Below are 14,543 nucleotides of genomic sequence, written 5' to 3' on the forward strand. Positions count from 1 at the left end.
TTAGTTCATTGACGGCTAACTACATTATTGAGTTACAGGTTGAGTTACAAGAAACTCTGTTCAGGACTGACTCATTCATGATGTGTTGGCTAATTTAACACCATCGCCAGATACTAAAAATGGCTTTGTTCGAGTTTGGGTGATGTTAAAAGCACATGATTTTTATTCACTGAACCACGATGACCCCGCTAAATATAGTCGTCTTTTCTCTGAAGTTTAGTGAAGCATGACTTTGGAATCAAAAACATTAAAGCACAAAGCTAACATTATGTTGCACTGTAACATATAGAAGTAGCTAGCTCTGTCCTGTTTGACAACAATTAGTTTAATCCCATATTTCCTCCATGGTAGTATTGTTAATATGATTTAGACTATAAAGATGCTTTGATGCTTTCTTATTTAGCTTGAAATGTTTTAAAGTCAGCCAGAAATGGAGTTTTCTATCAATTTCTCTCTCTACTTTGTTAGTAATCTATCATAGCTAATAAAACCGGTCAATGAGAGTTGTCATTTCTACTGCAAATGATGAGACAGCTTTTGTCTGAAGTTTTAAATCCCAAATCCCTATACACTTTAATCCTTGTTACTTGACTATGTGCATGTAGCATGCCTCAAAAGCCTGCAAAATTCTTCATGAAGCAAGCCTTGACATTTGGTTGCCATCTTGGTCCCGCCTCTTGACAATATTTTGATAGAAGCCCGAAAATAAAATGGGAAGAGAGCCATAGCATTGATTTCAGTGGTCTTTTGAATTGAATTAATAAGGTGCCACCATTGCAACAAGTCAGCTTATGGAGTTTTTTCTTACTGCTAAATATTCCTTAATCTGTTTTAAACTTTATTATTGCCAAGTGGAAGCGTTTAGGAATCAGCAACTCACACACAAGGCGCATAATGCCTAAAAGCTGCCAATAACTACAGAGCTCCAAACCTCCTCTAGGATGAACATCAGCACAGAAGCTGTGCACCAGGAGCTTCATGGCACGGGTTTCCATGGCCCTGTAGCTGTAATGTGTGGTGTATCATTCCCTCTGGCTCATCCCACAAACACACTGAACAAATATGATTCTAACTCAGATTATAGGCAAATAAAAACATATGTACCCTTACCTTTACTATGATAACCAAAGACCGAGGTGATAATGAGTACATCTCATATCATGAACCCCCATGTTTGGTTCAGTTGCTTACTGGCTTGGCTGTACGAATTCTCTAATATTTTCGTATTCAGGATTCCCAGAGTGCCCTGCCTCTCTCATTTAATATCTTGTGTAATATTTATTTGTACTTTTCTTTAGCTCTTCAACCTCAGTGAGAAGCGCTATGACATCAGCCAACTCAATCCAAAGGTACAACTGCCTGCTTAACATCTCCTCTCTTTGTCTTTGTTACTGTATGACCACCGGTATGAACAGCAACCTTTCTCCTCCTCTCTCAGGTTCTGGACTTTGGCTGGCCCGACCACCACGCTCCAGCCTTGGACAAAATCTGCAGCATCTGTAAGGCCATGGACACGTGGCTGAGTGCGGACAGCCACAATGTTGTGGTTATACACAATAAGGTAAGAGTGAAAAACGAGAAGATGCTGTAAAAACAGTCAATGACTGCAGGCAGTAGAGGGTGCTCTCAGGCTCTTTTCACGACCGCTGCTTACCTCAGAGGCTGCAGCTGTTTGTGCATGTGTGCTTCTAATGATGTTCCATCTGAGTGAAACACTGACACTGAGTGCGTCTCTTTGTGTGCTTGTTGGGGCTGGATGATGGTTAGGAAAACACAAATTAAGGCTGTAAGGCATGCCAGTCATCATGGCTACTTAGGTTTATTTACCCCTTTTACCCTTAACAATACCATAAAAACTAAAGTGACCGATATTTTCCTGTTGTTGCCTAAACTTACTTGGATCACATTATGCGCTTGTGGGAAGCCTCAGTGTGCTGACACACACCATAAAGAGTATATCCAATACAGCTACTAGGCTGCCGTCCCGAATGTAATACCTAATCATTTTCACGTTAACCCCGCTCTGTTCCTGATTGTGTTTTGCAACATAGGAATTAACCATGGGATCCTAAAACATTCCCACAGGGAGGCTACTAACAAGTCGGCTGCTGTAGCAACCGCTGTTGTTTTTTTGGTTTTTTTTCCTGCCAGTCGAGTAACGACAGTTTGGTCACTAAGGAAGCTGACCCTGCTGGTTTCCACAAATCATTTCCACTGGGCTCCACGCTGTTAAAGCTGCCGCGATATTTATAATGTGGAACTCACTCATTCGCCACCACGAGCTTTATTTTAAAGGCGGATAGATGGGCTAAAATGAACGCCGTCTCTGTTGACATAGTATCACATGCCTGGACACATATACACGCTCAAATATGCAGACGTTTTTTACAACCAGACGTGGGCCACTTCACCAGTTTTACACAAAACGGTCCGTTTACTGGTCACGCGGAGGGCTCAGCTTGTGAAAATAGTTGTATAATGTTTTCTGTGGCTCTGGAGAGTCCCAATGTTCTCGACTGGGGCCTGGAGACTTATCCAAGGAATCTATCATGACAGAAATTTTTTTTTTGCCGTTTTTGAATCTCTGCATTCCTGACAGCATTTTTTTTTTTTTTTTTTTTTTTTTTAAAGAAGGCCATAGTTTAATGACTTTGTATAACATAATATGATAGATTATTTTACATACAGTGTCATTTGGAGCCTGATTCCAAATAAGAACTTTCTATTGGAAAATTTTGACATTTAATATGCATAAAGTTGATGTGTTCTGAAGTTACGTATACCTGCATAAAGCAACTTTTAACATTCTGTATCAACTTTTCAATTAGCCTATATCAAACATAACTGTCTGATTGCAACAGTGCATATATCATACTTTGTATGTGCACACCTTCAGCTTTAATTCAAGGTGTCTAACAAAAGTATTGCACAAGTATTTAGGAATTTCAGACGTTTTAACACACAGTCACACCCAAATTTCCAAAACTACAACAGATTTTCTTTCTTCAAGTACTTCTGGACCTCAGTGTAAGTGGAGCACCCTGTGGTGGAACTGAACTGTAAATAAGGACATGCCCTTCTTGAAATTTAACAAAAATAAAATTACTTTTAAAAAGAGAACAACCCTATCTAACGTGATACTAAATAATGTTGCAGTTCCTGTAAAAATAAGGGTCATTTGGTCCTTATTGTGTAAATTTGATGGCTATCATTAACCTGGGAATGATATCTGTACCTCTTTGCTTCTTTTGAACTTTGAATTAATTTTATGTCTTTTGTTATATTCTACATGACTAAAATAACCATTAAACATATTTGGACATTACACAGTTAGTGCCTGAAATACCTAGAGAAGAAATCCATAACAATATTGTTTTCTGCATGCTTGACCATCACGAGATGAAGATAAAATTAGCTTACTTGTGCTTGACTGATGTCTTTTCAGGGCAATCGAGGCAGAACAGGAGTGGTGGTGGCGGCTTACATGCATTACAGCAACATATCTGCCAGGTAGGTCTCTGATGCCAGCTGCAGCTGGAGCTAAAGTCACATGTCCCGGCCACTTAAAAAGTGGAGCGAAAGTCAGAAAGAGAAGGCGTGAAGATGAAATCTGGCATTTTTGGAAAACAAGGGGGAGGGGGGGTTACATGAGGACAGGCTTAAGAGGAAAAACTCAATAAGCCTGCATTGTTCACAGGTTTGAAGCCCACATCTGAAGTACAGTTAAAGATGTGATGAGGCAGAAGGAGGGGGGTTAGAACATGAGACTGAAGACCACCAGTTTAATTCTGGTAAATCAAAAGAACAGTTCCTGATGTCATAATTATAAAAGTGAGCTAAAGTGAGTTAAGTTAGCATCATGCGACTCAGATTATAAGTGAGCTGCTTTTCGTTTTCTGTGTTGGCTTTGTTTCTTAGATAGGACCACTAACAGAATGACCTCCTCGTAAAGAAACAACCAGATGAGCACAAATCAACGTTGTTTTTAAAATGACACGATTGGTCATAAAAAAAAATCCCAAAAACGTCGTACTTTCCTGCACAGCTGTCAGGTTCCTTTGTTATTCCATTATCCTGCAGGCTAAGGTAAAGGAGCTTCAAACAGAAAACAACTGTGAAATTGTGATGTGCCAGATGTGCAGGGAAAAGTTGATTTATGGTCAAAGCTTTTGATTGACTCTTTGCATTGAGGTTAAGTAGAACAGCTGTCATTAGTTTCTTGTGGGACGTATAGCATAGTACACTGAAGGAAAAAACAAGAAAACTGTTTTAATGACATTCTTTTATTTGTTGTCTTACTTATTCTAAGATATCCACATTTCCAACAGCTGCACATTGTTCTGATCTCTAACAAATCATGAATAGACCTACTGTGGTTACTTCTGCTTTTCTCTCCTCTAGTTATCAAGCTAATACTCTACAGGGGTCATTTATGTGGCATATTTTCTTTTTTTCTAATTTATTCAAATCATGACTTGTAGGAATTAAAAAAAAAGTTTATTCATAGAAAACTAGTAACTTTCTAAGCTGAACTTTGTGTTGCATTCACTGCTTATTTTGATCTTTTTTTTTTTTTACTCATGTCTGTTTTTGTTATTTTCAACTTTCTAATTTTTGCAACCTTACAGCTGCCTTTTTTTTCCTTGAGAGCTTTTTGTATCAAAGGAATTCCCAGTTAAATAAAGGAAAAAAAACATTTAAAAAAAACATTCCAGAAATACTGAAATGGAAATGGACTAGAAAATGTTCTCTAACAAAACTTTATTTCAAAATGCAGTGCCGACCAGGCTCTGGACAGGTTTGCCATGAAACGCTTCTATGAAGACAAAGTGCTTCCTGTGGGTCAGCCATCTCAGAAAAGGTCAGTCTTCCCTCCAATGTTGTTTCAAGTTTGACCCCTGAGTGAACTCTCTCCCTTGTGTCACTTCACTACATTTTTAAAGCCGCATTAATTGATTTTAATGGCCTCCGGGGGGCAGTAGAAGGAACCGCAAACAAAGTGTGAACTTTCAAGAATCATTTGCATGCGTAGACTTTGAGATTGAGATTTGTTAAGATTCATTTTCATTTGGAGTCGCATTTCTGCCCTGTTATGAATTTTGGTCAGTCTTATTTGCCACTAATTTTTTAAAGAAAGGCTTTTTAGCTGCTATAAGATCCTCTGTGGTGGATTCATAGTTGTGTTCGTTGGTTGGCAGATAACCAAAATCAAAGATTCATAATTGGCTGAACATGCAGAGTTGGGTGGCAGTTGTCTTTGGATCTGTCTCAGTAAATATAGTTTGTGATTAGTGCCACTTTAAACCATTTGATGCATGAAGTTTTTTGGCTCCTTTGACATGACTGACAAGCTAAAGGTCAAAGTGAAAGCTTGTGTCTTGGATTACATGTTCATCCTTTAGTGGTCAAACACTGGGCACTTTAATCCCCGCTGCTTCTCTCCCTCTGTTCACTCAGGTATGTGGAGTACTTTAGCGGCTTGCTGTCCGGACACATCAAGATCAACAACAAGCCGCTGTTCCTCCATCACGTCATCATGCACGGCATCCCCAACTTTGAGTCCAAGGGAGGCGAGTATCTCTCTCACACACACACACACACACACACACACACACACACATATACCACGCATAATTTAGCTTTGAGCCCCTTTCTTAAATGCATTTTTTATGTCCCAGGTTGTCGTCCTTTTCTCAAAATCTACCAGGCCATGCAGCCCATCTACACATCTGGGATCTAGTAAGTCTTAAAAAGCAGTCACACTCAACTGCTTTTACAAGATTCCAGGGATAGCGAGCTCGTAATGGCTCAATAATAAAAACGCTGATTTTCCTTTATTGCCTCTCCTCTTACTCCCCCCTGCCCCCTGATATACACCCACAGCACCCCTCTCTCCAGTTTAGAGTTCTCACTTGGCCCACATTATTGTATTTAGCTAGCCTCCCCAGCTGTAGGTTCTTGTTTCCCCACTTTAGATCCCGTAATCACGTCTAATGTTATTGGTGACTGGAGAACCAATGAAAGAGGCAGACAGGCATCTGTGTGGACGCCTGCAGGGTTTTCATGCCACAGGACCCTGTTGGTTCCCAGGGCCAGACAGGAAAGAAAGGATTCTGTGGCTCTCTGTTGTTGTTTTTGGAAAGAGGGGAGGTTAGGAAAAAGGCAGGGAGAGGAAAGGCAGGAATGTGTGCCTGCCTCACCTGAGAGGTGAGGCAGGCACACATTCTGCATTTACACCTTGTTTGGAAATATTATTATTTAGGACTTTCAACTTTGATTCAAAGGTTGAGCAAAAGTATTGAATTAAGGTTGTTTAGGAATAACAACCATAACATTACCTTGTAAAACGACAGCAACTATGATTAATCAATATATATATTCTGACTCAATGATCTCGTCATCTGAAATGGTCATTGGATCCAATATTTCTTAGTTCAGTTTTAAACTCTTTGGTCTTTTCACTGTTACTGCTCTTCTTATTCAAAACAACAAAGCCTGGTGATGGTTGCACAATGACGCTACATTTCCTGTGAAACAATCAGTGCAGACACATTTCCATACTCTTTAAAGCTTTGGTGAAATCACATTCCTCTTCACTTTCTCTCACATGCTCCCTTTTGGCACTCTCCTCCCTTTGATCCTTCTTTCCCAACAATACAATCAGACAGGCACTAATACCCCAAAACACCATGGGCTACGCTCTGTGAAGGCCACTGTTAAAGTGGGAAAAAAAGGGTGATTGTTGTTGGCACATGGTTTTATCCAGGGAAGTAGCATCAGAAACAAAAGCTGGTGCAGTGGACTTGCTGTCATGATTTCCACAGCAAGAATGATAAAAGCGGGCCTGTCATGTGACATGTTGTGTTTTTATTTCTCTGCAGTAATGTCCAGGGTGACAGCCAGACCAGCATCTGCATCACCATTGAACCTGGCCTCCTTTTGAAGGGGGACATCCTGGTAAGAACAGCAGAGACATACCCCAGAAGCTAGTGCTGTACAATATAGACTGATAAAAACCCTCAGTAATCTTTCAGCTGTTTGTAAAATTTAAATCATTTGGCTTCCGTGGATTTTAACTGCAAAACAAAGAAACCGAATCTCAACATTTTATCACTGGCTAAGCTCAGTGTGTGAAGCCAGTAACACCGAATGTTTATTGTTTTACCTCTGCCAGAGGAAAAGGGAAAAATATATGGATACCAAATGATAAGGGTAAAATACATGCAGGATATTCAGATTTTTTATTGGATAATAATAATGAGGGAATCCTGTGTGTGTTTCCAATTGAACGTTGGCTTAATGCACTGAATGCATGTGCTGCAGCAGTTTATAGTAGCCATTTACAGATGAAATGGGGCTGTAAAAACTTGGGAAAAGACAGTTGGACTGAGTCCTATACCTCGGTTTATAGGCCCTCATTAGCACACAATATGTTGCTGGAAACTATGACGTGAAAAAGGCCGTGTACTTCCTTTAAAACAGCATTTAAGGATACATGAGGTATCGCTATAACAGGACATAATCATTTCAAACAAAGTCTCATGTGAGACCTATCCCTGCAACTCTCTCAGGGAGATTCAGGGAATTTTTATGAAATCATTCCTGTAAGATCCTCAGTTTAGCAGCACCTGTGAGAGCCTCTGGTTTTCTTTTGCCTATAGAAAAACTCCACACATCAGCAACGTTTCTGCTTCTGCTGTCAATTGAGCCATAATGTTATCTATGGGATGTTCTCGGGGCTCATAATGTCAGCATGAAGAATTAGAAAGTGAGCACTTAGTTTGTACCTGAGGCTGTTTTGGCCTTCAAAGCTGAACTCATATCTCATCCTTTATTTAACACAGACTAATGGATTCTGCTGAATGCACCGTCAGGCTGAGACACTGCTTGCTGATGCTTGTTATTTTTCAAATAACAGGGAAAATTTGAACTGCTGCCTGAGGAGACATTAGCACAGAGTGCTCCTGCATTTTTAACTGTGATGGTTTTGTATATCTAATTGGTCAGATTAAAGATAATTGCAGAGAAGAACCTCGCATTGGTTTGTTAATTGTTTTAATGATCTTTTTAAAGTTTGCATTTGGGTTTATAATGAAACTTTAAACCTAAAAGACCATAACAAGTTAGGCCATTTCAACATTTTGGGAAAATCTTTAGTGGCTTTCTTGGAGAATGGAGAAGATGGAAGCCACTCTTTAATGAGCAGCAGATGGTTACATTAACATAAACTGCATTAGTAAAAAAGTGTCTGCCCTAGTATAACAAAATCCACCTCTTGGCACTGCTAAAGGTCATTGACATGTACAGTAAATTTTAACAGGACTAATATCACTGCTTCCATCTGAATTAAGAAGGTAAATAACACAGCCAGCTGCACATTTGATTAACTGATCGTCAGCCAATATGACCACTCAGCATGTCTGCACAACACCTCTCATACATTCCTCATACTGTCAGCATGGTGGTGGAGGGGTGATGATTTGGCTTGTTTTGTAACCACAGGACCTGGATTGCAGTGGCAATCTGAGGCCATCTGTCCGGTAGCCAAAAGTTGATTGAAAATGGGTCATGCAACAGGACAATGATCTCAAGCACAGTAGCAAATCTATAACAGAATTGCTGAAAGAGAAAAGAATCATAGGTCTGCAGAGTGTCATGAGGGTACAGGAACAAAACTAAATGTAGAAAAAGTTTGCTAGTCTCTGTGTACAGAGACTTTTCAGTGCAAATATGAGCCTTTTATACACATGAAAGAAGAAATACAGTCATTATGATAAAAAATTTCTTGAGTTTTAATATTGATTATTATATATGGCTTTTTTAACCCTCAGAAAGAACTAAGCTAACCCTCCCTGTTTTTATGCTAGGCTAAGCTAACCATCTCCTGGCACTGGCTGATCCCTTTGCCTCTCTCACTATCAGCAAGAAAGCAAATAAGCCAGTTTCCCAAAATGTCAAACTCTTTGACATTTTGGGAAATAGCAAATTAAAAATAACCTTTTCACAAATGAGGGAAGAACAATTTTGGGATGTTTAAAGCCTCTACCTAAATATGAAAATTGGTCGAGCCCTGAAGGCATGTTAGCATAAAATTAGCAGAATAATATTTTGTAATTAAACTTGACTCAGCAGCGGTAATGGACCACTCAGCAGGACCTTTACGATATCCCAAAAAGCTGCACAAAACCAGAGGATATTTTACTTTTATTCCTCAGTCCTAAACGTTTTGGTTTTATGGTTAACCCCACAGTCAGAAAGTCGAGTCAGTCAGTCCTTTAGCAAAAATCGTTAATTTTAGCTGCAGCTGAATTCTTTTTAATTTCTTTGTCTATATGCAATAATCTGTTTGTCAGTTTTATTATTCTTTACATCCACAGTAAGGAATGATTACAGTTCTTTGGTTTCTTTCAGTGAATGTAAAAATGAGGCCTTGTTTAAAAAAAAAAAAGGCTGCCAGTCAGGAAACAGCAGGAGGGAGAGAGCCGATTTTCCTCAGTGTGGTTTTAACATTACTCTTAAAGCTGCTGTATTTGGAAAACCAGTTTGGATAATAATGTTTGTGGATGGTCCTTCCATTACAAGGGAAACAGATAAAAAACTAAAATAAAATAAACATAGAGCTACAAAAAAAAACTGAGTAAACCTGAGCCAGCAGGGAATCAGGCTGCTGTGTCTCTTTGCTTGCACTCAGTTAAAATCCTGTGAATTGAATCCTGTGAAACAGTATTTTTATATATTATAAAAATATTATTTTATTATAAATTATTAATAAAGAAGCATTACTTTTGCTTGTTTGGTATGACACCGAGTGGTGATCTGCTAAAAGAGATTTATGCACTTGCAAATTAGCCTTTTTTCTTTTTTAATCGCCCTGCAGCTTAAGTGCTACCACAAACGCTACCGCAGCCCATGCCGAGACGTGATCTTCCGGGTACAATTCCACACCTGCGCTGTTCACGACCTGGGGATTGTCTTTGGGAAAGATGAGCTAGATGACACATTCAAAGGTAAAAGACTTGCAACTCTGAAATACTACTGACAACAGCATTATAATGCTCCTGCAAACAATGAACTTATACCTATTAGTAAGTAAAACCTGAACATCTGAATGGGCGTATAATCTTTAAAAACTGCATGTGTTTTCTAGTGTAACAATATATGCATCTTTAGATATAAAGAGAAAACTCTCTCTATTTATTTTTTTCTTTTTTTCTTTGCAGATGATAGATTTCCAGAATATGGAAAAGTGGAGTTTATTTTCTCCTTTGGACCAGAGAAAATACATGGTAAGGATCAATGTGTTGGGTCTTATGGCCATACTAAGCATTTTCCATAACCATACTACACTCTTATACATAATTGGCATGACTGAGAAAATTAGCTCACTCTCATACGCCCCATACAACAGTGACTCCACTGAACTGTAAATGGAACCATCCATCTCTCTTCTAGTGCTTATCTAATTCAGGGTTGCGTTGGGGCTGGTGCCTATTCCACCTGTCAAAGGGTGCAACGTGGGGTACAATTCGGACAGGTTGCCAGACTGTTGTTAGTACAGCTCAGCTCAGCAGAGTTTTACTTATATTGTTTTAATTTACAATAACTGTCACCTTGCCTCAAGATGCAGATCCTTCAGTGTTAGAGAGAAAACTCCAACAACATGATGATCCTTGAGGAACAGTAACTTGGTGACAGTGGGAAGAAAACAAATCCCTGGTAACAGGAAGAAACCTCCAGCAGAAACAGGCTCACCAAAGAGCAACCACCAGACCAGTCCATCTTCCATGTGTAGTTTACGGTTTCAGGTAGAAAAGTGAGACAGGATGATAGCATGCAGCAAAAGAATCCAGCCAGGTTTAAAGAAAATAAAAAAAAGAAAACGTGTCAGTTTAGCGCAGGGTCTTGAATGTAATCGAATAGGGAAAACAATTATCTCAATATGAATTCTGAATCTCAATTTTTTTTCCTTGATTCTGATAAAAATAGCTTTTCCCTTTTCCGGATGTAAAGACATTCACATTTTCTGCTCTGCCTCTTTGTACTTCTGGTCAAGGTGTGGACCACCTGGAGAACGGGCCGAGTGTCTCAGTCGACTACAACACTCAAGATCCCCTGATCCGCTGGGACTCCTACGAAAACTTCAATCAGAACTGCGAGGACACCACAGAAGGTGAAAATGGTAGGAATGCTTATCCTTCAAACTTTACCGTGTAGAATTCAGGTGTTACAATGCATCAGATCCACTGACTCTTTAAAGATGTGCCATATGATAGTTCTCAGTCTGATTTCATGTGAGATTTATGGAATAATTTTCTTACACAATTTTCTAATTTATTTTTAACTGTGTGGATTATTGAAGTCATGGACTAAATCATGTGCCGAACCCACCATACAGATACAGAGGACACATTCAGATCTTTTCCATTCAGATATTTTGCCCTACAAAACTTTGCCCTACAAATACCAAAAATAACCCCAAAATTGCATTACCAAGTTTTTAGGTTGTAAATGTAAATGTTGGATTGTATTTTGAAAGGAAGGAGAGGCATCGCTACCGCTGAATTCATTTGTGGTGAAATTATCACCACAGAGAAACCGAGGGCCCCTTGGGACCGAACTCAACCGCTTTCCAGAGCACAGTGTGAGACATTCCTTGGTTCAGCCACAGGCATGGACAGAAGCTTCCTTTTGAGGGAGCCGTGGTCACTCTGTGACCAAAGTGCTGCTTTCTATGCCACCCAAAAAAGGAAGCAATGTTACGCCCTTAGAAACAGCACCGTACGTTAGATGGGTTTGTCTCGGATTTAACAAACAACAAAAAACCCCAAGAACGCCAAGTCCTTCAAAGAGAGGAGGAACCATCCAGCTTGTTATCTGTTGGGGTCCCAGTTAAAGCAGAACGATGTGGAGCAACATATGCTTCCGTGCATGTGGTGTCTTTTTCAAAGAAGCCCTTGCATACTTCAGCAAGACAATACCAAATCACTTTCTGCATGTTTTAAATAGCAGGGCTCAGCTGTAAGCAATATTATTCCAATGTGGAAGTGTTTAAGAGACATAGCAACTTAACCAGGAAGCGGAAGACCATGTAAAGGTATAGAGTGGAGTCGCCACATGCCGAGGAACATCATCGTGTATAAAAGTCACCAACATTCTGCTGACTCAGAATGTAGGTTAGTAGTTCAAAATCTTCTCTTTCATTAATATCAGCATAAAAACTGTTTCCGGGAGCTTCGTGGCAGCTCCTGTAGGTGTACTGTGTAGGCGGGCCAGAACTTCTGTCCATGTGGTGTGTAACAAAAGCAGGTCCTGGACTGCTGAACAGCCACAATCCAATCTTGAGCAATAATAGCAGAGCATTTGGCTGTTGCAACTACAGCATATGGTCTCCACAGTTCTAAAACTCTAACTTAGTGTGGTTAAAAGAAGAAACATGTTGCTGGAATCAAATTCAAAATTACCATATATATTTAAAAAATCCTAAAAAAAAAAAGATCTTTTTCTTTTAACTAACTAAAATGTTAGTTAAAAGAAAAAGATATTTTTTTCCATTCCATTCCATTCCAGCATTTTTTTTATTAGCTGCCCAAATAGTTAAAGGTCAGAGGTCAATTGGCTTCCTTCTATCACTGCTCATAAAGTGTCTACCCAACACTTGGCGGCAGCTTGAAATAGGCCCTACTAAAATAGAACAGGTGTAAGTCTCCGCTCACTCTGTTTCAGTGAAGGTGTGTGTGTAAATTATCTGTGTGTCCAGACCAGTCCGGTCCAAGCCGTCTGTCTCATCTTGCCTTCTGTCATCTGATGATGATACTGTGGTCAAATCTGAATTAGAATTTAATGAGATCACAGACTCGCGCGCATGATATAAGTAAGCATCTGCACATGTGGAACACACACACACCCACACGTTGTTTTTTTAGCCACTCGAGTTTGAAGTAGTCGATAAGACTTCAAAGGTGATCCCTTAATAGCCTTTTGTGCTGTGACTACTCGGCCAGCACCGTCAGACTGATGCACGGTTTCAAATGAGCTCAGTGTGAAAATAGCTTTTAAAGAAAAAAAATAATTCGCAGACTAGATAGGAAAAAGTGTTTCCAATAAATCAAAGTGTTTCCACTGTTTTTTGGCTTCACACTTGTTGGTGCTGAAAAGGCAATTAACTCCTTTGAAAGAGTGACTTTTAGAGCCGAAGGGAAAAATAGCTCTGGATTTACATCTCCACGAGTCTTAGAAAGAAAAAGAGTTGTTGTTGGGTTTGCACGCTGTCGGGATCACTGCTGGGAAAGCACAAGGCTACTTGCATGAACCCTTAGCTTATTAGGGCACTACATAAAGCTTCAAATTATAGGGCTGATGTTTTGCTGGGATCAACTTTGGGTAAGTGGTGTCTCTGTGGCTGTTAGTTTCCAAAGATTGATGTTGACTTTTATTATGTTTATTGCATAAAAACAGTTTCAGCTGCTGTGGGTTAGTTTTAGCTCAGGGATTCTTGTCATGCCTGCACCTTGCATCAGCAGAACAAGCAACATCCAAAACAACACTTACACAACTGACTATACACAACTATAACATTACATGCACTCAAAAGCCCGATTTAGACACGAGTAGTATTACCTGTAGACCTCTAATATTTTGTAATAAAGTCAACGGTCATCTGTGGTATTACTCCCATGCAAATTCCTGTGCTAGCCTACAGCACTGTGACTTCAGTTTTTCCTTCTTTCGTTATTTATTCCCTTAGTTATGCAGTGTTATAGAGGTGTGTGGTAAATGAGAGTTTGGACAGGACACAGTTTGTGTTGCTTCATAGCCTAGTAAAAAAAGTATGGTCAAATATTAGAAAGGCAGTCTCTCATCGGATGATGAGTTTGGACAGCATGCATGTCAATAACTAAGGTACATTTTGCCTTCTTTCAGTGGTTCAGCCCATGCAAATCAGCCAGTCAAATTTCAGTCATGGTGGAATAAGTTCTGAGTCTCCTGGTTATATTTCTTGAATTATTCTCATTTACAGCCCCATATTTTATTCCTGGAACCTGCTAAAGTGGCTTTGAATAATTCAAATGCACCCTCAGTTTATCTTTGCTCTACAGCAAGCCATTTAAACTCCTCTCCTTTCCACGACACATTCCTTTGAGCCAGCTTCCTTTCGATTGGCTGCTCCTTGCAAAACAGAAGGTTTTAACAGCAGATGGGTGGAGCTGCTGTGCATGCAGAGCTGCGAAGACCAGATCTATTCTCAGCCATCGCTAAGATCCAAGAAAAAGATGAGAAAAACTTTTAATCTTACACTTTGACCCCTTCATTCAGGTCATCATGAGCTCTCAGCCACAGCTTTGTTTGTGTGAATGTCTCCAGATGTATCCTGGTGTTCACGATTAGGTAAAATATAGTCAGAGAAGTCAAACAGCGCAACCTAAATCAGACTGAGAGACGGTGCATTGCAGGGCATGTCAAAAGTGACTTTTTTTAGCTGCATCACAATGATTCATTAACTCATTCATTAGCTGTCTGGCTAACATATCACGAGTATTGTCCAA

The 14,543-nt window shown here is 39.7% G+C and overlaps 1 protein-coding gene and 1 long non-coding RNA gene across 21 annotated transcripts in view; one reads left to right on the forward strand and one right to left on the reverse strand.

Moving 5' to 3' along the window:
• tns1b (tensin 1b) overlaps nucleotides 1-14,543 on the forward strand; it is a 190,554-nt gene that overhangs the window by 141,049 nt on the left and 34,962 nt on the right. For 8 of the 19 annotated variants that reach the window (XM_086267183.1, XM_086267182.1, XM_086267191.1 and 5 more), the window contains 10 exons: nucleotides 1,299-1,349; nucleotides 1,439-1,561; nucleotides 3,446-3,510; nucleotides 4,778-4,861; nucleotides 5,458-5,570; nucleotides 5,679-5,739; nucleotides 6,882-6,957; nucleotides 9,878-10,007; nucleotides 10,221-10,284; nucleotides 11,046-11,179. In XM_086267183.1, the coding sequence (XP_086123309.1) occupies nucleotides 1,299-1,349; nucleotides 1,439-1,561; nucleotides 3,446-3,510; nucleotides 4,778-4,861; nucleotides 5,458-5,570; nucleotides 5,679-5,739; nucleotides 6,882-6,957; nucleotides 9,878-10,007; nucleotides 10,221-10,284; nucleotides 11,046-11,179 (901 nt within the window). Of the gene's footprint in view, nucleotides 1-1,298; nucleotides 1,350-1,438; nucleotides 1,562-3,445; nucleotides 3,511-4,777; nucleotides 4,862-5,457; nucleotides 5,740-6,881; nucleotides 6,958-9,877; nucleotides 10,008-10,220; nucleotides 10,287-11,045; nucleotides 11,180-14,543 lie in introns of all 19 variants that reach the window. The other 11 variants (XM_086267185.1, XM_086267186.1, XM_086267194.1 and 8 more) reach the window with 4 other exon arrangements.
• Nucleotides 1-14,543, reverse strand: part of LOC147311993 (uncharacterized) — a 130,450-nt gene that overhangs the window by 29,624 nt on the left and 86,283 nt on the right. The window lies entirely within an intron of this gene.

The sequence above is a fragment of the Aulonocara sp. 'chitande type north' Nkhata Bay genome, linkage group LG16 (genome assembly GCF_057382095.1).
Source record: "Aulonocara sp. 'chitande type north' Nkhata Bay isolate Kocher_YH1m ecotype deep benthic linkage group LG16, A_spYH_male_GT1.1, whole genome shotgun sequence".
Taxonomy (NCBI): Eukaryota; Metazoa; Chordata; class Actinopteri; order Cichliformes; family Cichlidae; genus Aulonocara; species Aulonocara sp. 'chitande type north' Nkhata Bay.